This window comes from Euprymna scolopes, chromosome 12, assembly GCF_053919585.1.
Source record: "Euprymna scolopes isolate OS-2025 chromosome 12, ASM5391958v1, whole genome shotgun sequence".
In the NCBI taxonomy this organism is placed as follows: Eukaryota; Metazoa; Mollusca; class Cephalopoda; order Sepiida; family Sepiolidae; genus Euprymna; species Euprymna scolopes.
In genome coordinates this window covers 46,697,620-46,724,360 of record NC_136493.1, presented here as the reverse complement: position 1 = coordinate 46,724,360, position 26,741 = coordinate 46,697,620, and the positions used below count along the sequence as shown (strand labels likewise).

The 26,741-nt window shown below is 33.3% G+C and overlaps 2 protein-coding genes across 3 annotated transcripts in view; one reads left to right on the top strand and one right to left on the bottom strand.

Annotated features, from left to right (window-relative positions):
- LOC145291267 (uncharacterized) overlaps positions 1-3,454 on the bottom strand; it is a 67,859-nt gene extending 64,405 nt beyond the window's left edge. The window contains exon 1 of the mRNA XM_080136880.1: positions 3,360-3,454. The gene's annotated coding sequence lies outside the window, so the exon portion shown is untranslated. The remainder of the gene's footprint in view (positions 1-3,359) is intronic.
- The window catches only part of LOC145291268 (uncharacterized), a 121,882-nt gene that overhangs the window by 12,125 nt on the left and 83,016 nt on the right, over positions 1-26,741 (top strand). The window contains exon 1 of one of the 2 annotated variants that reach the window (XM_080136883.1): positions 14,935-15,193. The exons of the other annotated variant lie outside the window; for it this stretch is intronic. Coding sequence (XP_079993009.1) covers positions 15,051-15,193 — 143 coding nt within the window. The 5' untranslated portion in view covers positions 14,935-15,050. Of the gene's footprint in view, positions 1-14,934; positions 15,194-26,741 lie in introns of those variants that run through there. 2 annotated transcript variants of the gene reach the window in all.

The window sequence follows — 26,741 nt, the reverse complement described above, 5'->3', positions numbered from 1 at the left end:
GATGGCCCCAATTTAGCACGATTAAAGTTATTTTTAATAATTCAGTAATATTCAGGGTAATTTCGACTGCATAATTTGGAATATACATTGTAAGGTAATCGTGAAGAAAGAGAGAGCCTGTTTCCGCCATTTGACTATAGGTGGCGTTACTGTCTGTCCACCCAGTTACGGAAGCACAAATGTATATAATGCCACCCTTGAAATATAAAAATAAATGTTTTTGTTATATTTTAATTTTAAACATGTTTTTTTTTTGTTTTTTTTTGCAAACATTTAAGTCTTATTTTTCCAAACATTTACGTGTTGTTGCTTGTTTATTTTCAAACATTTACGTTTTTTTTTTTTTGCAAGCATGAACTAAATATTTTTGAAATATTTTTCTTTGAAAAGTTTGCTTATGCACTTATTGTACGGCGCTATTTTTTAATAGTAGTTTCAAGTAAGATTCAGGTTTTACAATATCCTTTTTCGAATATATACTTGCGGAAAAGGTAAAATAAGTGTAGAAAAATTAAGAAAAAAGGGGGGTCCCATAAAAAAGATAAAAGAAAAAAAACGTTGATTTATTATTATTATTATTATGAGAGCGTAAAAAATACTCGCGGAAAAACGGTTGTACCCATAAATATGTTTAAAAGAAAAATATAGCAAAAATATTTAGTTTATGCTTGCAAAAAAAATGTTTAAAATTAAAATATAACAAAAACATTTATTTTTATTTCAAGGGTGGCATTATATACATTTTGTGCTTCCGTAACTGAGTGGGCAGACAGTAACGCCACCTATAGTCAAATGGAGGAAACAGGCTCTCTCTTTCTTCACGATTACCCATTGTAATTTATTAGAATTGACAAAAAAAAAAAAAAAAATCAGTAGGAAACATGATCTATTTTTTATATCTGAAAACTATTTATCGACTTCAAAATTTGGATCTGATAGTGTAGAAGCTCCAAAAGTTTAAATCGATTTAATTTAGCGTAAATAGTGACTCTATAAAATAATCTGCGTTCAACATTTGCAGGAAGTAAATAAGCAGATTATTTAGTAAAACTTGCGGAGTATGCGCCGTTTTACGGTTGTTGTAAAAATGGAACGGAAATTTAAATTTCGTTTTGTTTTTACTTTGGTACATTTACGTCCAACTCATCGTTCGCATTCGACATATCAACTTTTATAGGTTTTCGGGTATGCTGACAAGGTTAGGGGGTGTCCATTTCGAAAGCCGTTCTTAACATGGGGCGGTTTGGGGATGTCTATTCCAAAAACCGTTCTTAACATCGGGATGTAGGGGTGTTTATTCGTTGTAAACGTACCCGAAAACGTAGAAAAGTCGACATTTCCAATGTGAACCGAACCGACCGGCGAGTTGGACTTAAAAAAAAAAAAATACCAAAAAGGTACCAAATTGACTTTTTTCGTTTAAAAATTTAATTATTTCGTTTTTGTTAATAAAATTTTATCTTATATATATATATATATATATATATATATATATATATATATATATATATATATTTTGACATAAAAAGTACGATTGTTGAAATGTTATTCTTTCGATTACTTTCGTTTTTTTTTTTGGGGGGGGCACAATTAAAAAAAAAAAAAATGATTAAAAACGGACCGAAATTTAAATTTCCGTGCTTTTATTTACAACAAGCGTAAAACAGTAAACACTACATACTCCGTAAGTTTTACCGATTATTTTACTCATGGTCGCTATTTAGGGTAAATGAAATTGCTGAAAAGTAAACGAATGTCATATTTAAATATAATTTTAACGCAAATAGGTCACCGACGAATGAGTAAAACCAAACAAAATTAGGCCGCACGTATGGAAGCGGAACCCCCTCCCTGTATTTTTTTTTTAATTTTCGTCTTTGTTCAATTTTTTACAAATGGAAACCAGTCTATCAAATAATTTTCTTTCTAAATGTCAATATTTAAGTATTTGTGGGGAGGGGGGGGTGCTCAGTTTCTAATGCAACGTGCTTGAAAATCGATCACCCATTTTAGAACCACCCGACGTTTTTAGACCAAATTTTGCGAGTTTAGCCTTTTTTAAAGATTAAGTGTAGTCAGTGAGTGCAATTAGTACCAAATAAAGTGCATTTATTTGATCCATGCTGAAAGAGTAACATTATTATTTATAAAGCCATTTTTAACATGGAAGAGTATTTTAATAAACATATAAAACTTTAATTAAACTGGAAAATACTAATTAAAAAAAAAATAGTGCGGATCAGTAAGTGCATTTGCACCGATTATTTTGAAAAGCAAAAAAAAAAAAAAAAAAAAAAAATTAAATTCGTAAAATTTGGCCTGAAAACGTCGAGTGGTTCTATAATAAGTGGATCGATTTACTGGAACGTTACATACGAAACTGAGTACCCCCCCTCCCCCACCAATATTTAAATATTGGGTGCTAGTGCACTTACTGATCTGCGCTATTTTTTAAATCGTATTTGCAAGTTTAATTAAAGTTGGGTTTTTTTTTTTATTCAATTGTAATGTTAAAGTATAGAATAGGTATAAAACACCATTCCATCCCCATGTTAAGAATGGCTTTTTAAATAATAACGTTATTATTTCAGCACGGATCAGTAAGTGCAGGAGGACAGGAGTACCATTATATATATATATATATATATATATATATATATATATATATATATATATATATATAATTTGGGAGACTAGTGTCCATTCGATAATAATCCGTTGAAAAAAAATTGAAAAAGAGATATAAATAAAAAAAAATCAGGGGTACCAATTTCCCACCAATATTTCGGTGCTTGTTAAGACAGAGTCGACAAATCGACTTTGCAAATATGTCGTTTTTAGCAAAGCCAATATTACGTACTTAATGGTCATTCCAAAAATAGTAATATATCCCAAAATTACGAAAATTCATAACTGCCACTGTTTTTGATAAAACAAAGTCTTGATAGACAGCAATAACAAATATTGCACGCCATGAACTTTAATCTAAAATATACGTTCTGGGTTATGTCCCCTGGATGCGAACTCTTTATTTGTCTACTTTATAATCTAAGAAAAATACAATTTTACTCAATTTTCCGTAAAAATTCCTATAAACTTTAAATAACTTTCTACTCGATGAATTTTTGTAATTTTTGAATTTTCGATATGACACTTAAGTACGTAATATTGTTTTTGTTTAAAATAATTTATGTTGGAAATCGTAAGGATTACAAATTAGTTATTGATTTTATAACAATTTGGTTGAATTATTAATTTAATTGACCAAACAATATCGTAACAATCAGGTCAGAAGCTGCAATAATTCAATATAACCAAAAACAAGTACAAAAACATTGAAAACGCTTTAAAATTCTCACCTGTAGATTTTCCGTGCAAGCACTTTCTGAGGTAGGTGTTTATGTAAGGTTAGATCACAGCCTTTGTTTAGGGTAGAAAACTCCTTTCCTTTTTTAAAAAAAAAAAATCCTATTATAACATTATCATAAAATAATTATAAAAACGGTTTTTTTTTTTAATTAGTGGTCGTTTTTCTTAACATTTTGTCCGTTTTTACTAATTTCTTTTGATGCTCAAAAATAAACAGCTCGTATTTTTTTTATTTTATACAATAATATTATATATATATATATATATATATATATATATATTTGCGCTCAAAGCAAAAGGAAATAATTTTTTTTTCGATCGCGTCAGTCGCGTCACTATTGTAAACAATGAACGAATTTAAATCCTTTTCTTAAAAGAAAAATAAAAACCTCCTTTACAAAAAAAAAAAAAAAAAATTCAACAAATGAGTCCCTTCTTTCTTCGTGCGCCCAAGAAAAATAAAGAAAGGATCTATATCTATCGAATATCGATGCGTAAATAAAATTAAGTGCTCGCAGGTGCGAGTTTTTTAAAATGAAAATCTAAATACCCAACCTCCCACTCTGTTGTTTTTTTCCCCCTCGAAATAATTTTATCTATCTTTTCGCTATGACTGCTCTATTTCGCAGCCATTTCGTCGTACTTGTAGACGGAAACATTTCCCCATTCATAGTGGAATCGTAATCGCACATCATCTCCGTAGCTTAAACCTTGGACGTTTCATCTCCTTTCTCCTTCTTCCTGGTCACCCAGTAGGAATTTATGACGAGAGCAGCAACAGTCATCCTGCGTAATATCGATCGAGTTGCCTTATTACAACTTCTACTTATTTGTGGCTTCTTCTTCTCCTCCTCCTTCTTCTTCTTCTTCTTCTTCTTCTTCTTCACTAGTTGTACAGAAATGTACGTTAACTCAGACCCCTCCCTCTCTCTATCTCTCAATAAACACATTACCAGCAAGGCTATCCGGCGTTGTCTGGAAGCATAGATAACAAAAAATAGAAACGTCTAAAAGTAAAGTATTTCGGTAACTTATGCGGAATATAGACCGCTCTATCTTTAGATAGGATTTTCATTTTTAATTCAATTTTTGCTGTATCTTTTGTTTATTAAACTTTTAGGTGAATTGTTAAAAAAAAAAAAAAACTAAAAAAAAAGGCCCCATCCACATGTTAAAAATGTGTTTCTAAATATTTTTTTGCTTTTTAACAAAGTTCGTATTCTGCACAAATACCCCTATTTCTTTTTTTCTTTTATTTCGTTATCTTATTATTAGGTTTAATGGAAGGGAGAGATTCTATAAAAGTACTCTGTGTGTGTGTGTCTCTCTCTCTCTCTCTCTCTCTCTCTCTCTCTCTCTCTCTCTCTCTCTCCTGTCCATCTATGGTCCAATTTAATAGAAAAAAAAAAAGAAAAAAAGAAACGGCGCTTGTTATTGCTAAGATAGAGTCGATAGATCGATTTTTAAAAATATGTTGTTTTAAGCAAAAAAAAAAAAAAAAAAAAAAAAAAAGGTACTTGTCATATCGAAAATAGTAATATCTTAAAAAATTACGAAACTTCAGGGAGGAGAAAATCATTTATGGTTAAAAATCATTTTTTAAAATTTTTTTTGTAAAATTGAGGAAAATTGCCATTTCCCTTGATTTGAGCACCTTGAAACTTGCGAATACGGGGACATATTTATCTCCCTTTTCGCCAATGTAATGGCTGACGAGCGATAGACTGTACTTTATTTTACTGAGCAGTTGTTCATGAATTTTCGTAATTTTTGGATATATTACTATTTTCGACATGACAATTAAATTGACGTAATATTGTTTTTGCTTAAAACAACATTTAAAAACCGATTTGCCAACTCTCTTAACAAGCACAAAAAAAAAAAATGAACGGACTGACTGTTTGACCTACATTCATTTTTTTTTAACTGCATATGAGTAAAAATGAAAAATAGTAATTAATTAACCCTTCCCCTCATTTATTAAATTGATTGCAAGTGTCGCCATAGATATGATATTTTTAAATGTAATTAATTCTGGTCAGACGAAATCTGGTGATGTAAGGTTTGTGTACGTTTAGCCGAACGCGCACACACACACACACACACACACACACACACACACAGAATCACAGTTTTGTTTATATAAGTAATCGATACCGGTTTACTTTAAAAACACAAATCGGAACGAACTAACTAACTAACTAACTAACTAAATAAATAAATAAATAAAAGAAATTTAGTTGCGCTTTTCTTTTATTTTCAATTTTGAATAATTTACCATGTTAATATTGTTTGTTTTTTTATTTGCACTTTTTCGTTTGTTGCGCTTTTCTTTGTTTTCTCCAATTTAGAATAATTTACCATGTCATTATATTGTTGTTTGTTTTTTATTTACACTTTTCCGTTTGTTGATTTCTTTGTAAAAAAAAAAAATGAAACAAAAATAAATAAAAAGAAAAGCACATCAAACGAAAGAGTGCGCATAAAAACAAACAAACAACGCTAATTATTCAAAATTGAAAAAAAATTCTTTTATTTATTTATTTATTTATTTAGTTTCATTGGTTAGTTCCGATTCATGTTTGTGTCTTTATAAAATTCGGTGATTTTTCCCGTCTTACACCGTAATCACGTGATTAGAAATTTCCAAAACGAAAACACAACTAGCAATTTTTATCCTGCCCCCCCCCCCCAAATCAACAGACCATTCCTGTAATGATCTCCGGTCCCTTTTGATTTTGGGGTGGGTGTAAAAGTTCTGTGCAATTCCAGGAGGTCCACCTTCACAGCCTTATTTGAGAAGGCGTTAGTTTATTGCTAATCGCCTGATGCGCCCTCACCGGGGAATGTCGACAGTGATGCCCGGGCATTTTTGCAGGTCAGAGTGCCCCTGCCCCTCTTCTGGGGCGCTGACTTCTCAATTTCACTTTACGACCCTTTGCAGTGGTAGAGAACGAAGTACCTAAAACGAGATTAAAAACACTAGACAAAAAAGTAAACCTTACTATTACCGACATAATTTTTCAAAAGCTGAGAAAATAGTCAAAAACAAATTATTTTTTCATTTATCCAGTCATCTGTGACGTATGTGCGTCGAAAATTAATATTTCTTATGAGTATTTGAAGTAAATGTCTGTTGTGAATAAAGTGCCCCCCCCCCTTTTTTAACAGACCTTACTTTCAGTGTCCGAAGAAAATGACTACTTTTTTTTTCACTGCCCAAATGTACAACAACTTAGAATACTTTGTCTTATATTAAATAATACACTTTTAAGCCAAGTACGTCGAATGATGGAGCCAGGAGTACTGTTGCCATATCTGGACAGGAGCTGCTAGAAGTAGCTTATCCTGCCTTGACAGAGTTCAAAATAGATTTCGTAGCTTAGTGGGGATGCCCTTTTCTCTTCCCTACAACTTCCTTCCCACAAAATAGACGTTGCGAGCCTGTCACCGCTTTATCGTTATTTCCATGGCAAGTGTTAGTCTGAGCTCCAATCTATGCCTCCCTCGCCAATCTTTCACGAAAAACACTCTTCTAGTTGAAATCAATGTCAATAATTTTCCCTACTCTTTATCTGTGCCTAAACCGAAACGTAGATTCCATGAACAAAGTTTCTTTCTCAGAACTGCACGCCTGTGGAACTCTATTCCGTTAGTCTGTTTTCCAGTTGACTACAATTTGGTTGTCTTCAAGTCCAATGTAAACAAATTCTTGATGAACCGTCCCATTAAATAATCCAATATACCAAATTTCTACTACTAACGAATACGAAGAAATTATCCCATTGACTACTGTACACTCAATAACCCTTATCATCGAGTGGCTTCTGGGCCTTGATAAGTGGTGACCCCTTTGTAAAAAAAAGAAAAATGGTAGATATAATAAAATGAATTGCTTTTAACTAGTTTCCCAACTATGTTACAAAAAAAAAAAAAAATGCAGAAAAATATGTATGGTGTTGGTGTACAATGTACATACTCGTCGCTGAACGAAGATGTCATATTCCAAAAATCACGTAAAATAAAAAAAGTAGTTTTATTTTTAACTAAGAAAATAAAAATTCACCATTTTCAGCGATTTTAATATTAAATGTATCCATTATAAGACTGATTTTGATCTAAATAGTTCGAATTGAGTTGTCTCCCTCTTATTTATTCATAATGGCCGGCCAAAAATCCTGCGTCTCGGTTTATCATAAAATTTAATTTTCTTAGTAGTAGTAGTAGTAGTAGTAGTAACAACAACAACAACAACAACAACAATAATAATACTTGATCAATTTATGGGATTTTTTTTGGGGGGGGATATGAGGTCTTTGTTTCGTAATTAGTACGTACATCAAAATATTTTTTGTATTATTTTATTTTTATTTTTAAATAAGTGTAATTTTAAATAAGCACTGTATTTCCTATAAAATAATTTATGTCGGTAATAATAATAATAATTACCTATATAGATATTAAAGATTACGCACGCACACATATTACAGTTACCCAGCCAGATAGAACCCAAAGAAGAATATTATAGATGAGAGAACGAGAGAGAGAGAGAGAGGGTGGTTGCTTTCATAGTCCTGTTTATCTATTCATCGTTTTGAATATATTAGGGTTTTTTTGTTGTTGTTTGTTTTAAAGTTTTTAAGCCCTTTTTGTTATTAAGTAATTTTTTCTCCTTTTTTTTCTAAACAACAGTAATTTTGCCTTGCTGTTTGTCGCCACTTGTTCATCGATTATTTACTACATTGGGTTATCTCCCCTTATTCTCGTTTCGCTTATGAGTCACCTCCCCTCATACTGTGGTTGTACGGTAACATCTCCCCCTCCCCTACCACCGGTTTAGATACTGATGATGATGATGATGATGATTGTCGTCGTCGATGTCATCATCATCTACATATTTATTTCCCCCTTTTTTTTTTTTTTTAATTTATTTAATTTTGTATTTGTTGGTTCACCGATTTAATTAAAGATGCACTTGTTTAAATTATACATTTTTATTTATTTATGCATTTAAACAATCTTTTATTTCATTTTTTTAAAGATTTGTTTTCAATTTTTGTTTATGCTCCTAATTTTAAAATCATTTATTGTATTTATTCATTTGTTTAAACTAATATTTATTTTATATATTTCATTTTGTTAAAAAATTTTATTTTTGTAATTTAGTTATTTAAAAATTTACTATTTTTAATCGATTTTTTTTTTTTACTTAGAAGTTTTTTTTTTTACGCGGATTATGAGCAGTCATTACCCATTGGTAATAACAAGTGTTGTCCTCTGGAATATGAGTGACAAGGAGTCTCCCCAAATTTCAGCAGTCTTTTTCAATAGTTGTTGCAAATCACTTTGCATTATCACAACAGTTGGTTACCATTGATTTTTTTTTTCTCTGATGATAACCGTTACCTTTCTCTAGAATTTGAATGGCAATAAGCCTCCTACACATTCCGGTGCTCTCCGCACCCTTCCAGTGAAGGAGGTCTGAATAGTGCTTTTTATCATCGGTCTTTCCATCCTCCTTGACTCTTCATCTTCACACTCATTTCATGAGATATTTTTGTTTGGAGGTGGAGGGGGATTGTCAGATGATGAGATTTCTAGTTGTTTCAGTTCCTTTGGCGTCGTGTACCGATCTTTCTATATTTTTTGTTTATTTCTATTTTTTTTTTATTTCAACTCGTTGTTGATCAATCTTAGTTGGTTTCCACTCTCAAAGAATTTTCTAAATATTTCAGATTATTATTTATTCACTAGGAGTAGTCACACAGGCCATCAACAAAGATTTCTCTTTGAGAACAACTTGTGGTGTTTTTTGGAGTCTGATTGGCAACAAATCTCCCCAGATTTCCAGTACTCTCTACCTCTGTCCATAACCATTGCAGATGAATTTGCATTATCGCAACAGCTGCTTACCATTGATTTTTCATTGGCGACGACCATTAGTCTTCACTGGAATTTGGGTGGCAAAAAGCCTCCCCAACGTCCCAGTCCTCTTTACAATCATCCAGCGGTGTTTGGCTCGAGCTTTCTCTCTTTGGTCTTTCCATTCTCCTTGACCCTCATCACTTATTTGGTGTGGCGACAGTTTTTGGTGTCACACACACACACACACAAATTAGGGGGGATTAATTACAATTATACAGTTTCAGTTTTTATGATTTCATGTGATGCTCCTTCATGATTCCAATCTCTCCCATTCTCTTTTCAGAGTTTTTCGGTAATGTTCCTAGTACTCCTACTATTAGTGGTGCTATCTTGACTTTTTCATCTTCCACATCGCTTTGAGCTCTCTGGCTAGTTCAGTGTATTTTCTCCACTTCTCTGTCTCCTTGATCTTCACTCTGTGATCTGCTGGAATGGCAAAATCTACAATCTGGTAGATCTTTTCTTTCTTGTTAACTAGTATGACATCCGGTCTCCTTGCTTGAACTGGTTTATCCATTTGTATATCCATTTCCCATAGGATTTTGTGACTTTCATTTTCAAGTACTGTTGCTGGTTTGTGCTTGTACTATTTGTCTGGATTATAATTATCATTATCATTATTATTATTATTATTATTATTGAGGTTGACGAAGTTTTACCATGGTGATACAATTGGAGCACTGGTTGGAGCAGGTGTAATGTGATTGAAGAATTCAGAGTGGGTGAAGTAACTTCATAGAACTCCTGCCATTACTTACCATCAGAGTCTTATCACTGTCGACCTAGAGAAGACTCTATAAGGCATATTATATATTGCAGTCTAATATCACTGTTCCCTTGTTTTTGTAAACAAATCCGCCGTCTGTAGAAACCCAACACTCTTCAGAACACGCCACGATCACAAGGGCTAAAATAACAATGACTTTTCTTCAACAACAAAGAAAAAACACAAAAAACACATTTTTAACGTAACTAAACAAAAATAATAGACTTTAATTTTAGATGGAAAATAAAATATAAGCAGGCAATAAACAACACAGACATTTTTGCCTGTAAGAAACCCAGCTTAAAATTAACTATAGTAATTCATTTGTTTAGTGACACCATCACTTCTAGCATGAACGGCTTTCCATCAAATCAGCGGCTTCACAACAAATTTTCAGCTTGGCCGGAACTTAAGAGCACTCCCATCCTGACTTGATGAGAGTCAAATCAGTGGACCCAATCACTGTGGAAATCAGGAGCAGCAATAGCAGTGCTCAAATAGCTCTTTTCAGGCCTATGCAACACACTATTAATGCGAGTCATAAACTACCTATATGGGATACACATTCCACTCTCTACTGGTGCCTGCCTCTTGAAACTCCCTCTCATAACCTACCACTGCTGAACCTGCTTCAGCTCTGGATCACTTCCAGTGACTTCAGCGTCTTCAACTCACTCTTGCAGCTTCCATCAACTCTAGCTTACTTCTGGAACATCTAACTCCTCCAGCTCACTCCCTACAGCCCCCAACTCACTTCTGCAGCTCTAGCGTTTCCAGCTACCAGCCCTTGATGCCCAGCTACCAACTTCAGTTTCCATCAACGTCCAGCTACTGTTTTCTAGTGCGCACTGACGTCCAGCTACTCATACCAGTGCCCACTGACGTGCAGTAACCTGCTCTAGTACTCAGTGACATCCAGTTATCCTTTCCAGTGCTCACTGATATCCAGATACCCATTCCAATGTCCATTGGCATCTAATTACCTGTTCCAGTGTCCACTGAAGTTCAGTTTGCAATGCCCACTAACGTCCAAGTACATGTTCTAGTGCCCACCAACGTCCAGCTATCAGTTCCAACATAAGACACTGTCTATACGATTTGGATCAACTTGAGGCACGTCATCCTACCTCAGGGACACAAGAATTTCAACACTGCGAGATGTCAGTTTTCACTCTGGTTGATCCTGAAACACGATCTCCAATGCCATTCACTTTTAACTTTTTTCTTATCTATCATATAAATCTCACCTGTCTGTTTAAATCTATATATGTATGTATGTATGTTTGTATGTCTCGCAATGCTTTTATATATTTTAATATATTTTACAGGTTTATTTTAAACTAAAACAGGAAGTCTGGTTTGGTAATCGGAACATTTTCACATTGAGGCTAGGTTTTCACCTGACACTGGTACGGGCGTACTTAGGGATGCCTATGCTTCCGAATTGCCTTAAAAATATTTATTGTTTATTCTTAAATTTTTTTTTTTACACAGGAATCATCACTTATCAAGGCCCGGAGGCCACTCGAGGATAATGGTTAATGGGTATACATTAGTCAATGTGATTATAGCGCAGTAAACATAAGTAGTGGGAATTTTGTAAATTGGATTACTTAAGGGGATGGCTCATCAAGAATTTGTTTACATTGGACTTGAAGACAATCAGATTGTAATCAGCTGAAGAGCAGGCAATCAGAAGAGTTGCACAGGCGTGTAATTCTAAGAAAGAAGCTTTGTTCATAGAATCTACAGGCTCACAACATTTCTTCTGTGGGAAAGAGGTTGCAGGGAAGAGAAAAGGGTATCCCCCACTAAGCTACAGAGTCTATTTTGAACTCTGTCAAGGCAGGATAAGCTACTTCTAGCAGCTCCTGCCCAGATGTGGCAACAGTACTCCATCGTTGGCCGTACCTGGCTTTTATATAGGTAGGGAATTGCATCAGGAGTGAGATATCTATTGGAGCAGTAGAAGGATCCCACTATTTTTACAGCGACCTTGGCAATGGATTTGATATACGTATTCCATTTCAGGTCAGGAGTAAAGGCCAAGCCCAGAAGCTTGTCAAAACATGAAGCCTCCCCAAGACGAGAGCCATCCATTTCAATTTATGCCAGGTGGGCATCAGGGCATTTATGATGTAGAGATAGAAGCTTGGTTTTTGATGCATTAAAAGTGACCAGCCATCTCTTATTTAATTAATATTTGTTTGTTTCTCAAAATCCATAATTATAACTCTTTCTGCCTTTTAAATTTAAATTGTATTTTTCACATTTTTTTTTTACAAATACAAAAAAGATTAAAGTGTGGTATCTGTTCTAATATTACACACCATCTTTTCTGGCCTCGGTGAGTGAAGGGAAAGTATTTCTACATTGAAATATTGAATTTCAAGTGAAACCAATGGTATCTATTTAATTGTCATGTCACAGTAATGAAAATATCCAAAAGTTATGAAAAATGATTGGGTAAAAAATTAATTATTAATAAAAACAGTTTTTGAAGACAATTAGCGAAAATTAAGTTTTGCTAAATTTGTTAAAGATTTTCAGTTTTCAGAAAATATTTACCTCCCTTTTTTTACAATAAGTTTCTTTTTTTTTTTTTTTTTTTTTGCAAAACTCAATTTTCGCTAATCCTCTTCAAAAACTATTTTCTTTAATAATTAATTTTCTACCATATCGTTTTTTTTTTGTAATTTTTTGATATTTTCATTACTGTGACCTGACAATTCAGTAGATACTATTGGTTTCACTTGAAGTTAAATTCTTTTAATGTAGAAGTAATTCTCCTTCACTCATCGAGGGCAGAAAAGATGGTGTGTTATATTAGGACAGATACCACACTTTAATTATTTTTTATTTATTTCAGCAGATACCATTGGCTTCACTTCAAATCAAATATTTAAAATTTTGAATTTCGCTGCAATAAGAAAGAAGAATAGGTACCTCCAACGCACGCCACAGTTTTAACCCCCTCCCATATGTAACACGATATAACTGTAATTTAATATTATCATCCTAACTTTTTATCATTTAAAAGAAGCTTTAAATAAACTGCTAATATTTTAAAAAATAATTTTTACAGCATACAAAAATAATGAAAATGTTAGACTAAAATCATGTTTACATTATCGACGCTTTAAAACAATGTTCCTATGTAGTGACGTTTTTGAAGCCGTAAACATACCCGTGTTTTCAAAATCTAGCAAAAATAAAATAATATTCATATCTGCCTGAAATTTTCGATATTTATTCATTATTAAATAAACTTACATAATAAAAGTAGGTTTCGTTAAATATATGTTTCTTTTTAGGTGTTCTACCCCCTGCCTCCTATATTTCATGTTACGAAAACTAAACAAAATAAATGTAGGTCGATAAAAATTTCAACATTTTTTAAAGCTGAAAAGATCAAATAATTAAAAAATAGTTATATATATATATATATATATATATATATATATATATATATATATATATATAAAATCTCATTATTTATTTCCATTAGCTTAAAGTTGTAAATAAAATTGGACATCAATATTATTATGTTAAAAAAAAAATCAACATTTTTTTCTTGATAATTTTTTTTTCTCGGTAATATAATTATTTGAATTACAACAAAAAACAATCGTAAAAAATAATTATTTTTAAAAAGCTTTAAATGATATTAAATTTAAATATTACACAATATGAAGTTTAAACAAAGATTTTTTTTTATAACTCTAATAAAAAAAAAATATTCATATAATAGAATATATGACTCTTGAAATAATAAAAATTCGTTTTGATTTTATTATTTAAATTGATAAAGGGTGATCTTTATGTTTTTGTATCGTTTTTTCAAAAAAGTATGGAGGCTTGTAAGCAACATTATCTTTAGATACATAAGTGTCAACAAAAGTTAAAATTAATTTTATTTTATCTCTCATCTATGTAGTTCGTTAATAAAAATTCATTTGTTTTGCAAAATGTAAGTCTTATATTGTTTTTTTATCCATAGCAAAAAAACGTTGCTTCCATTAATGATTATAACGCGAATGCCCATCCATAGAAATTGACACAAAAGGATGACGTTGCTGTTAATGTGTACAATGCTGACATTTTACACACCGCCGTGGAGATACCTAAAGAAGAACCTTGACTTTCTGTCCCAGTCGAGTCCAGTCGTCCCTTTTTATATCTAACTGCCCTTATTAAAGGGCAGGTAATTCGGGTCACATGTAATTACATAAATCATAACCAACAATATTGTCTACAAAACAAAACGGTTGATATTGTAACTTTAAAAAAGTATAACTGGCTTTGCTTAACTTTACAGGTTTTTATTTTGAATCCCCCCCCCCAAAATGGCTTCTGTAAAGAAAGTTATTTTCAGATTGTTTTCAATTAAAATAATAAAACGGATTTTAGACCCCCACCCCACCAATCTATCAAATAACATGTTTATTTACGTTAACGTAGCAGTAACCCACAACTTAAAAAAAATATTAATTAATTAAAAAAAAAAAATTATTGAATAAAGTTCAGTAGATCGTGTTCTTTTCCTTTCTTTTACTGCCATTTTAAACGTTTTCTAATACGTTTTTTTTTTTTTTTTTTTTTTTTTTACAAAAGCTATAATTCTTTATTGACAGCCTGACTTTCCGACATGTCTCGTTTGCACTAAAATGTATGACGTCACATTCAATCGCATAGGCCTCCTTATTTCACAAAGGCTACTGCTGTGCACACTGTATGCAAGTAATTGCATAGATCAGTCAGTAGGTATAGCATAACATGATCGATATTTGGTTACCGAAGAAAAGAAACGATATAGACGCGTGTCTATCTTTGCTTTCTCCGTGTTTACGTCTTTGTTCTTTGTTGATATCTAAGAACGCACGTTCACAGCCGTGACAGCTGTTTTCAACGTATCAATTTCTCCCTTTATTTCGCCCATTTCCCGCCCAAGCTATCCAGCAATCCCAGTACCGCCATCCCAACCTATCCTATGGGTCTCCTATATCACAAAACGCTCAAGATAGCTTTTAAAAGATTAGATCAGTCGTGGGCAAACTGTTACCTGCATGGTTTTCTGAACGACACGCTTAATTTCACGCGGAAAAATAACCTTTACAGTCAACTTTTTACCCGGTAAGTCTTTATGCATGAACTCATTGAATAAAGCACATTGAAATCAGAACAGACAAAAGAGACCTGAAATGGCCGAAACAGTTTACAAATCTATATATCTATAAAAGTGAAATTGTTTGTCTGTGTGTGTACATTTCCCTACCAAACTACTCTGTCAATTTTCAGTCTACAGACTCGAGATTTGACATAAGGGGTATTGAGATTTGGGAAAATCTTTCTAATCGGTTTTCGGCCAGAAATATGGCTGTCAATAGGGTCAAAGTTCAACGATTTGACCTTTGAAAACTCCACCAAACTCCTCCACCAATTTTGGGTCTAAACACTTGAAATTTTAGATGTAGGTTACTTGGACATGGATTAAACTTTTTAATTTGATTTGAGCCCAAAACAAATGTTAAGGGGTCAAAATTAGGGTCAAAGTTAAAAAAGAAATTGATCTCTGCGATCTCCACTAAATTACTCAACCAATTTTTGGTCTAAACATTTGAAATCTTACATAAAGTGTATTCAGACATAGGGCAAGCTTTTTAATTAGTTTTTCACCAAAAATTTGGCTGCCAACGGGTTAAAGTTCAAAAGATTTGACCTTTGCAATCTCTAGCAAACTATTCAGCCAATTTTGGGTCTAAACATTTGAAATTTTACATAAAGGGTATTCAGACATGCAGCAAGCTTTTTAATCAGTTTTTGGGCGAAAATTTGGCTGGCAACAGATCTTGACTTTTGCAGACTCTACCAAACTCCTCTGCTAATTTGAGGTCTAAACACTTAAAATTTTAGATGTAGGTTACCTGGACATGAGTCAAACTTTTTAATACATATATATATATATATATATATATATATATAATAAATTCCACAGCCAAACAACGTCGCAGCTCACAAGAGCCATGACAGTCAACGAACCGGAAGTCCAAGACTTGAGTTTCGCCCTCAACTCGAGTCTTGGACTTCCGGTTCGTTGACTGTCATGGCTCTTGTGGGCTGCGACATTGTTTGGCTGTGGAATTTATTATATACAATCTCTCACATTCTGGAAATTATATATATATATACATATGCACATAAAGTTATGAACAGTACATAGGGCCTGACCAAAGCCGGGCTGAACTGCTAGTTGAAAAAAAAACACAAGAAAACGTAAAAAAGATGGATAACTAACATTAATTATTTAGATTTTTTAGCTATAAGCAAAGTGTTGTATCCGTTCTGATATTGCACTTCAGTCCTCTGTTAGTGAAAGAGAAATCCTTCTAGACAGTGGCAATTAATTTAAAATTTCTTTGTTTCAATCCCGAGTGCCTTTTTTGTGTGAGCTGAATTTTCCTCAAGATATCCTATAGGTTTTCTATATCATGAAATGCTCGAGATAACTTTTAAAAGATGAAATCAATCATGGGAAAACTGTGACCTGCATGTTTTTTTTCGAACGACACGATTAATTTTGCAAGGAAAATAACCTTTAAGATCTTGTTGAAATCTTTCTGCGTTTCGATGGAAAAGACTTGAACAGACCAAAAATGCAAGCCACACAGTGAGGAGGAGGGCTGTGCCAGGACTCATAAGAGTCTAGGAGGCCCATGAATATCAAAGTTCAAAATTGTAATGAGCAATTATGTATGAATGTTTTATTGTTGGCTTGAAGGTGAAAGAAATTCCAAGTGTCACAACCATGGACACTAGACATTATTAAATATTACACAGTGGAATGATAAAGTTGTCATCTTAAAGAAAACAACACTACAGCTTTATTTCAAAACTTTTATTGAAAATATCAATTCAGCTAACGTGATTATGTAGTAGAGCTGACATCTATTCAATGTAGCAGACTCCATCCTCAATCACCGCTTCGATACAGGTCCAAAACTGGGAGTATGCCTTTTCCACAAGCACCAACGGGAGCTTGGCAATCAGGCTGGCTTTAGTGGTGTGGGAGGTCATTTTGGTGATTTTCTCAACGTATGACCAAACAAAGTAGTCCGGCAGGTTCAGGTCGGGGGAGGAGAGAGGCCAGTGAGAAATGGGTACAAATAGCACTCTTTCTGAAGCCAAGGTCTGGATCTCTTTGGACTTGTGAGCCGGCGCCGAGTCCAGGCTCTGCCAGTGACCACCTGATTGCACTCGGGGAACACTACACTCTTCAGCACATCAAGCCAACTTTGAAGATGTGAGGTGGCATGATGTGGCCCTCACTTGAAATCATACCAAAGACCATAACTGTGGCTGGAAACTTCGTTGAGCTATGCTCTCAAGTGTTGAACCACCCGGATTTGCAGTTTGAGGGTGCTGGCAATGGTTCCGTTATCATAACTTGGATTGGTAGAGAGCATGAGTTTTACAGCGGCACATTTCCGATCTCGCTCGTTGAACATTGTATCACTTTCAGGCATGATAGAAGGCTCCTATCGCTCTTGAGATTTGTACACAACTGGCCAACTAGTAGATCGTCTGCAAAAAAAAAAAAGAAAACTGGTTTTCATCAAATGGAAATGGAATCATGTCGTCTTTTCTAGAGCGACAATTTTATCATTCCACCTCGTATTAAAGTCATTGGGACAGTAGTGTGGTGGAAATTTTATATGATTAGATTATTTACAAGGACGGCTCAATAAGAACTTGTTTACATTGGACTTGACGACGATATTGTACCTATTTACAATGCCTCTCCACGGGACAGAGTTAGACACCAGGGTCGTTTTTTAACATGGAGAAAAGGTACAAAAATAAAAATTGTCTCGGTCGTGAAGGATTTCTCCTCCACTGAAAGAGAACGAGAAATGGAAGTGCCGCATCTGAAGAACAGATACTACACTTTGAGATATTAAATCTTTTATTCAGGCAAAAAAAAGAACATGAACAAAAAACTTAGGCACAAGGCCAACTCAAAAGGGGGGCAGATGGGGGTCGTTGGTCATCCTTGTCACTCTAGAACTAAACAAAAGTTTCTCTTCGCTAGAATCTTCTTTCACCAGAATACCGCATTTGCCCTTTCGTACTTGGGGACGTCTTACTTGGCACCCAATTGTTTAAAACATTTTTTATTTCCGTGTAAAAGATACTACACTTTGATCTTGGCCAAAAGGCCAAAAAGCAGACCACCAGAACAGAACTGAAACATTAGAAAGACATGCTATTTCAATTGCTAATTGTAAGGCACAAGGTCATGACAAGGCTAGGCACAGTTGGATTAGATTCATTATGTAAATAATAAGCCTACAAAACATCCACCATTCCGCCAGGAGGTAAAGAAATACATTCCATGTCATCCAGAAAATTCTACAAAATAATCATCTGGGTCTTTGTGTTTCACTCTGCCTTTTAAAAGCTATCTTGAGCGTTTTGTGATATAGGAGACCCATAGAATAGGTTGGGGTGGCGGTACTGGGATTGCTGGATAGCTTGGGCGGGAAATGGGCGAAATAAAGGGAGAAATTGATACGTTGAATCAGTAAAGAATGGACTTTATATATCTGTAACTTTTTTTTTCGTATTCGTTGTATAAATATATTTTGGGGGACTTCATACCCCCCCCTTCCTTATTTGTCCCTTTTTCGGCCCCTTGAAGTCCAAGTGATCCATTAAGCATATACTCATTTTGTGGTAGGAGGGTGAATGAGTGTACAAATACAAAAAAAAAGAAAAAAAATTTCACAGGGTGCCTTCGATATGGAAGAATGAAATCCGAAATTTGAATGCGTTTAATTTTTTTATCTTTTGCGTTTTGAAGTGTGAGATTCATTGAATATGTTATCAATAATTATTATCTTCCAGATGAAGATATAAAAAAAATTTTTTTTTACGAAAACGCTAACATATGCATACCTTTAAATCTTTAAAAATAAATTAAAAATTTAATTTTAGAATGTGCAAACTTTCTATGTACCAGTACATAAAGAATGCTTTAAAGAATCGATAACAAAAAAAAAAAAAAAAATAAATAAAAACATAGTGTGAAAATTATAAGTATTAATAATATCTGCAAGTGTCGTTTTACGTGAGATTTTTTCAAGATACGGTAGCCCATTACGGTTTACAAAAAAGTTGTTATCTCACTTTTTGAAAATGAACTATATAACTATGAAGACATGTATTTCTGTATATGATGGTTGTGGCATCCCAACAAGTTTCATCCCTCTAGAGGGTTACCAAAAAACGGCCCTTTTAAGGGCCACCAAATTCTAATGAAAGTCTTTGTCAACTTGATTTATGCAATAAAGAATTGGGGAAAATAAAATATGATCTAGTTTATGGAAAAAGAGTGTGGCTCATTGGTTAAAAAATAAGGAAAAATGATTTTTACCATGAAATTAAAAACTGACTAAAAGTGATATTAAAACTGAGAAATATAAAAATGCGTGTGGCTCATTAATTAAAAAATAAGGAAAAATGATTTTTACCATGAAATTAAAAACTGACTAAAAGTGATATTAAAACTGAGAAATATAAAAATGCCAAAAATTTATGTTTGATGTAAAAATAGAAAAAAAGCAGTTTTTTTAACTTTTAACAAGTATTATGAAAAAAATTTTTAAGCTTGATTGATCAATTATTATGAAGGAAAAAATTATAAAGCTAAAAATAACATATTTCACCATAAATGGCGTTTGTAATTATAATTTAATTCAATTATTAAAAATATATTTGCCTCTCTAATTGCATTAAAAGTCATGAAAATGCTTAAATAAATATTTAGACACGACTGGGTTCCCATACCTAATATCCAAGATGGCGACGGTAGATAAAAATGTACGAGTTCATGATAAAAATGGAATTATTTGAATTTATTAAAATATAAAATAATTATATTCTAATATTTTTGCACGTTCTTATAGCCAATCATAGTAAATTTTATTTAGACATAAAAAAGTTAGTTTAATTGATTCGAAAACCTTTAAACAAAATATTTATGTTTTATTTACATTCTGCGAAAACCGAGTTGAACGCGTTTTTTGAAAAATTTTAAACTTAAAATTCTATAAAAAAAAATTACAGAAAGGTATTATATTATTCTGCTTTTAACATAATAAATCTCAGGATTTTATCTTTCTGGGAAAACCAAAAGTTGTTCAGAAATAACGGATTTTCATAGATTTTAATAAGCTTTAGAAAAGCAGTTTTTGATCAATTAATGGTCACTAGTGATAATCTAACCAGAAACCAAAAGTTATGAAGAATTCTTGGAAAAATTATTCATTACAAAAAATGGAACGGCATAACAACCAAAAAACAACCATTTGGAGGGGGGGTGTAAGCGTCACACACAACTCAGAAACAAAAATATTATTAATATGCTGATTAAAAATCCTTTGGAGATCTCATCAAAAATGTACCTTGGAGTAAAACCTTTTCTCTCCTTGCTGAACAATGTGCAGAGGCTGTTCCTATTTACTTGTCTCCCTACGAGGGCAGAGTTAAACACAATGTCGGTTTTTAATGTGGAGAAAAATCCAGCTCCCCAGAAGGGGTCACTCTGGGTAGGAACAAAAATAAAGATTGTCTCAGTCATGAAGGATTTCTTCTCGACTGACCGAGGACAGAAAAGGTGAAGTGCAGCAGTAGAACAGATACCACACCGTGATCTCGGCCCAAAAGCCAAGTTCTCTACATGGAAATTCTATTGCTAGTCTCACTCTCCCAATGGTTTACTTCAACCTGTGCAGCTGTTACTGCACATAGGCACCAAGCATTTTGCTCTTTTAGTTAGCTGAAAATAGACAAAAATTTCGAGCATCCAAAAAACGCAGTAAAAGTATAATAGCCACAGCTAAGAGTAAGTATATTAAGATGATCAGTAATAGCATGGCGTTACAGAAATTAGGAACTTGTGATTTCTGGAAAATTGAAATAGTGTAGTGAACAATGGACACTTAACAATTCTCTCACTATCTAACCATCATGAAGTCGATTCCTCGGCAATGGACAAGGCTGAATTGCTTGCCCAATGGTTTGCCTTCAACTCCACCTTGAACTCCACAAACCACTCCCTCCCTAATTTTCCACTACAGAAACAAGAATGTAGTAGGCAAAACAAACAAAAGAAAATACAACTAAAAACAGACGGAACAAAAACTCGCTTCTCGCAGACACATGGGTCGTAACAAGCACAATCTACTCGCCAGAATCACCTACACACAATCTGCAGAACGCTCCCTCTCCTTTCCAGTGTCCTGCCTTTATAGCGGCTGGGAACGACATATTTGCATAATCGCGCGAGAGCAGACGTGATTCAACGATAATTACATTGGGTAAACGCTAATAAAAGCCCATGGACGCCATCTTGGAACTCTCTCTTTGGCTCAGCCCAAAACAGACGTATCCGAGGTAAGCTCTCTATTTCTCATTTTGTTACTGCTAATTCTGCTACAAGATGGAAACTGCATCATATCTTGCATATCATGAAAAACTTTGATACCTCAAAAGCATGTGGACTAGATCTTATTCCTGCTATAGCAATAAAGAAATGCTCTACTTAGCTAGCCCTTGTACTCTCCAAAGCCCTTGCCGAATTTTGCTTCTCTGATAGCTGGAAAATTGCTTCTGTGGTACCAATTTACAAGAACTCTAGTGAAAGAACTGACCTGCGAAATTATCATCCCATAAAACTCCTCCTGCTTTTCTCTAAAATCTTCGAATCATTGATAATCTATGACTCCGAAAAGGCTAACGATTTTTTCTGACTAACAATGCGGATTTAGGCTATTATGTTCTACTGTGAATATTCTAACGGTCATCTCTGAATGTATATATATATTTGTGGTTAACAAGAGTAAAAAAAAAATCTTGCTGCTTAAACACATAATAATATATATATATATATTATATAAGCAGGACTCATTCATATGTAATATATTGATGTTGGCATTCTGTAGATGATCAGCGTAAATGGAGACGCTCTGATATTATTGTAGCTCTTTTGTTAAAACTGCAAAAGTATTTATCTAAGCTAGCAGGGACGCCCAGCATAGCTCGGTTGTAAAGTATGCTTAAATATGATATTTTAATTCTTGCAGATTTCGAATATATTATTATAGTTAATATTCTATCAATATTTATATATTATGATATTCTGATTTCAAAAATAAAAAGCATATCCATATAATTTGGGTGCATCAGCTTGAATCAAAACCAAAACTTATGAAAAAAATATATGCATATGTATAAATAACTTGAGTTCTTTCAGCTATAATCGAAACCGAAACCAAAAACTTATAAAGAAGAACTTTTGGTAAAATTATTTATTACAAGAAATGGAAGTCCATAGCAATTAAATGACAGTCACTCGGATGTAAGCGTGACACACAAAATAAATAACACAACGCTATCCCCCTCTCTCTCTCTCTCTCTTTATATATATATATATATATATATATATATATATATATATATATATATATCCTTTAGAATAGTGTAATGCAATAGATATACTGCTTTAATTGTAATCTTTGTCTTGCATTTAATAAAAATTCTAGATTTGAAACTTAACCATTTCATGTCATAGAATTTAAATTACTAATTTATGATGTATATCTATATATTCATATCTATATATCTATGTCTATCTATATATCTATCTATATCTATACCTATCTATCTCTTAACACACACACACACACACACACACACACACACACACACACACATATATATATATATATATATATATATATATATATATATAAATTGATTGGGAAATTGTTGAAAGATCTCTTAGAAGAATTTGGTTGGGAAATCTTGTCCCCTCCTGCATATTATTCTACCCTAGCCCCCCACCCCCTCAGATTATCACTTATTTCGAGGATTACAAAACCATTTAAATGGCCATAAGTTAACATCGTAAGAGTAAATTGAACATAAGTTAGATTCATATATCACATCAAAACCTAAAGAATTTTTCCAGCAAAGCATTTATAAGCTCATTGACAGATGGAATCAAGTTAAAGAATTTTACAAGCAAAGCAGATCAAAACTCATTGGCAGATGGAATCAAGTTATAGAGAGCAAAGGTCGTTATTTTTGCGATTAAAAAATTTGTAAAAAAAATTTTCAAGATGGAATTTTACAACGGCAAAAACTTTTGCATCGACTTAAAAATTCCCCACTAGCGTATTTATTTGAGACGAGAGTCAGAAGTTCATATTCAATATTGCTTGGATAGTTTTGAACAAATGCTCTTTTCCTTCAAACAAAAACGCTGTGTCATTTGTTTTTTTTTTTTGTTTTTGTTTTTTTCACGCGAAAGATTTATTAGGGCTGCAGTGAAAGCTGACATAATAAATAGAAACGTTATCTGACTTGAATCATTGTCAGACCGTTTGTCCGCAGATGTTGAGTCAGACGATATGAGTCAGCATAAATATTCATACGGTCGGAAGCATCCGTGTTATTTTATTTAAGCCAAAAATATACATTCACAAAGATATATGTATATTTTTTTAAACAAAAACAACGATATAAATAAGTACGGGCAAAAATGGCGGAAGAAAGATAGGGTGACATAGTTTTGAAAGTCGGTTTATCGTAAATTTTTGTAAGTTTCCGTTTACTTTTTGATTGTATTTGAAAGATTAAAGATTCAAGTTAATTTCCAAAAGGAAAAAAAAAATATTTGTAAACGTGAAAAAAAAAAAAGTTATAACCTTATACGTCCCCCGGGCCATATCCGTTGGATCCTGGTTCACGGGACCATAATTGGGATACACTCCTGGCTGTGTTCGTCGATCCTGGCTCGTAGGACTATAGATTAAACCCAGCAGGGCTACACTCTTAACTGTCTAGTGGTGGACCCTTCAAGGGTGACCAGACTCTCACTGGTCACCAGAAAATACTGTTCTGTTGCCCAGGACATGCAAAACTTACATGACCCTAAGTCTATATGGCAACTCTTATCTGTGGCCGTTCGTCGTCAGATGCTGGGGTTGGGTTTGTCCTTAATAGACGCTCTGATGAATGGCTTGTATGCTGCCCTTCTCAGCTGCAATTTGGCATCGGTGTTGTAACAAAACGTGTTTCAATTCAACAATTCAAAAAAATAACTCAGAGCATTTCTTGTGAACAAAAATAATTATTTAAAAAAAAAAAAGCTTCATAATAAACTTTGTACATGGAAGGCTAAGTTCTTCGAGTTCTCAATGACTTCCTGGTGCAGATCGTTACAACTTAAGTTAATTTCCCAGTCATGAACAAAAGCTTTTCAACTTAGCTCTTATGGGGGTTTCAGCGATGTGCACTCCTCAATGCTAACCAGCAAAAGACTCCTATATCTAGAAACACAATCGTTTTTATTAAATTGGCTCCTTCCCTCTCTGACATTTGAAGATTACTTTTCGTTTTCTCCTCTGAATCTCTTCTTTCTCTATCCGATTAGTTTATATTCTTGTTCTTTTCTCTTTTCTTGTAAATTTATTCTTTCTCTTTCTTAACCATATCTCTCTTTAATTCTCTTTTTCCCCTTTTTCTTTCTTTCTCTTCAACTCAAATTACTTTTCTCTCAAAGAAACTGTATTATCTTCCAAGGTTCAATTCCCATCACTTACTTGGTGGTCTAGAACTTAAATATAACAGGTGGACCAAATGACAACATTTCCCAGACACAAAAGCAGACATTTTGAATCTAAGTTATTGTACTTGTCTCCCTCAATTAGTTATTTAAAAATCCAGTTTTACCAAACCCAACTAGAAAAACAATCTCTCTCCCCAGCTCCCTTGTTCCAAAGAATCCCATTATCAGATTTATATTTTCCTTTCATGAAAAATACTATTCTTCCGATGGACAGAATTTCATTAACATCTGTCTTTCCTTGACCAAGTGCCAACATGGCCCCCATAATCATACCTCATCCTCTCTCATCTTCATCTAACTGAACGGGGTCACTTAGTAAAGTCCTAAGATATTACATTAAATAAAAAAAAAAAAATCACCTTGTTTGCACAAAAAATAGCTTAATTAGCTCCCCTCTCCAAAGCGAGAGATTCTCGTTTCGTTCAACCAGAGCAAAACGAAGTCCTTGTCACATGGATTATACGAAGGCCCAAAATCTCAGGAAATCAAAAACTGTCTGAAAATGATGTCAAGTAGCTAAAGGGAGGTAGGAGGTGCTGTTTTTCTTTTTTTTTTCTCTCTAGCTGTGCATCCGTACATTCCTATCATGAACGTTTGTATAATGTTTACTAATTTTTATTTAATTATTTTTCTATGTTCCTGCTTTTAAATAAAAATTTTTTTAATTTTATTTTTCAAGATTATATAAAAATTATGCTACGTCGAAAGTTTCACATTCGTGCAAGTAAAGAAAATATTTGTATTTTACATATAAAAATTATGCAAACCATGTAATCCAAAAAAAGCAAGTAGAAATATTTTTTGCAATTATAATTTTTTGTTTGAAAATATTAAATAAACAATGAAATTCAATAATATCGGTAGTTCGAGAAATTAATTTTTCTTCAAGTTATATCGAATTTATTAATACGAACTTTAGGGTCTTTTTTTTTTGTAATGTTCTTGTAAAAATTAAATATATGTTTTTTAATTGTTACAATTTACGATGCTTTATTTTCATTAAAAAAGCAAAAATAAATTCATGCATTTTCTTTTACTACTGAAAACCATAACTTTAGAAAAGGTAGTTTTTGTTTAAACAAAATAATACATTTATAGTATTATTACCATACATTAACAGGGGTACTAATTAGAGGTCACCATTTCGGTAAGCTCCTACTTCGGGGCGCCTCCGATAACAGGGAGAACTGGAGCGCTGAAATAGAAAGAAATACTGGTAAAAGAAGACATTGTCTTCTTATAAAAATGAGGACGTGTAACGCGACTTTGTTATGAATTCATGAGGTTTTATATATCCAGTATATATGTGTGTTTTCCCGAAACTCGGGTTACAAAGCAAGACAGTGCATTTTGTAAAGTCTGTATTAATGTTCAATGCTCCTCTTGGCTACCTAATGGGAGCTGAGGAGTGAGGCGTGTGTTCTGTCTCTAGTCGCCGTGGAAGTAAGGACGTTTCCTTCACTCGAATGTCCCACGTAAACCGTTCTCGCTTTTCATTGGCTGGAACCCCTGATGACGTATAAGAAGAAAGGAAGGAAAGGAGAAAAGAGTAGGGAGAAAGAGAGAACTAAGGTGAGAATACAGCCTAGTCTCGTAGTAGGAGCAGCTCGCTACACATTTCCACTAAGATTTTAAATAAAACTAATGGGTTCATTCTTTGATAAATACTGAAAACTTCATTAAAATTGGTTAATTTCCTGATTTTTTATGAATTTTTAAGTGGTCAAATTGTTTATACATTTTGAGCATCGGCATTCATTTTGCACGTACCTAGATATACAAGTTCTTCCTTTAGGTAAGGGTGACTAAAGATTTACTCGGGCGGAATCACCACGAAAAAAATAGTTCGTCTCAAAGTTGATTCAAGTAATGAAAACACCGAACCGTAGGGACTGCCAAAATTCATCACAGAATTACCCCACCCTATATGTAACACGATGTAACTTTATTATAAGTTAATATTATCAATATAACTTTTGTACCATTTAA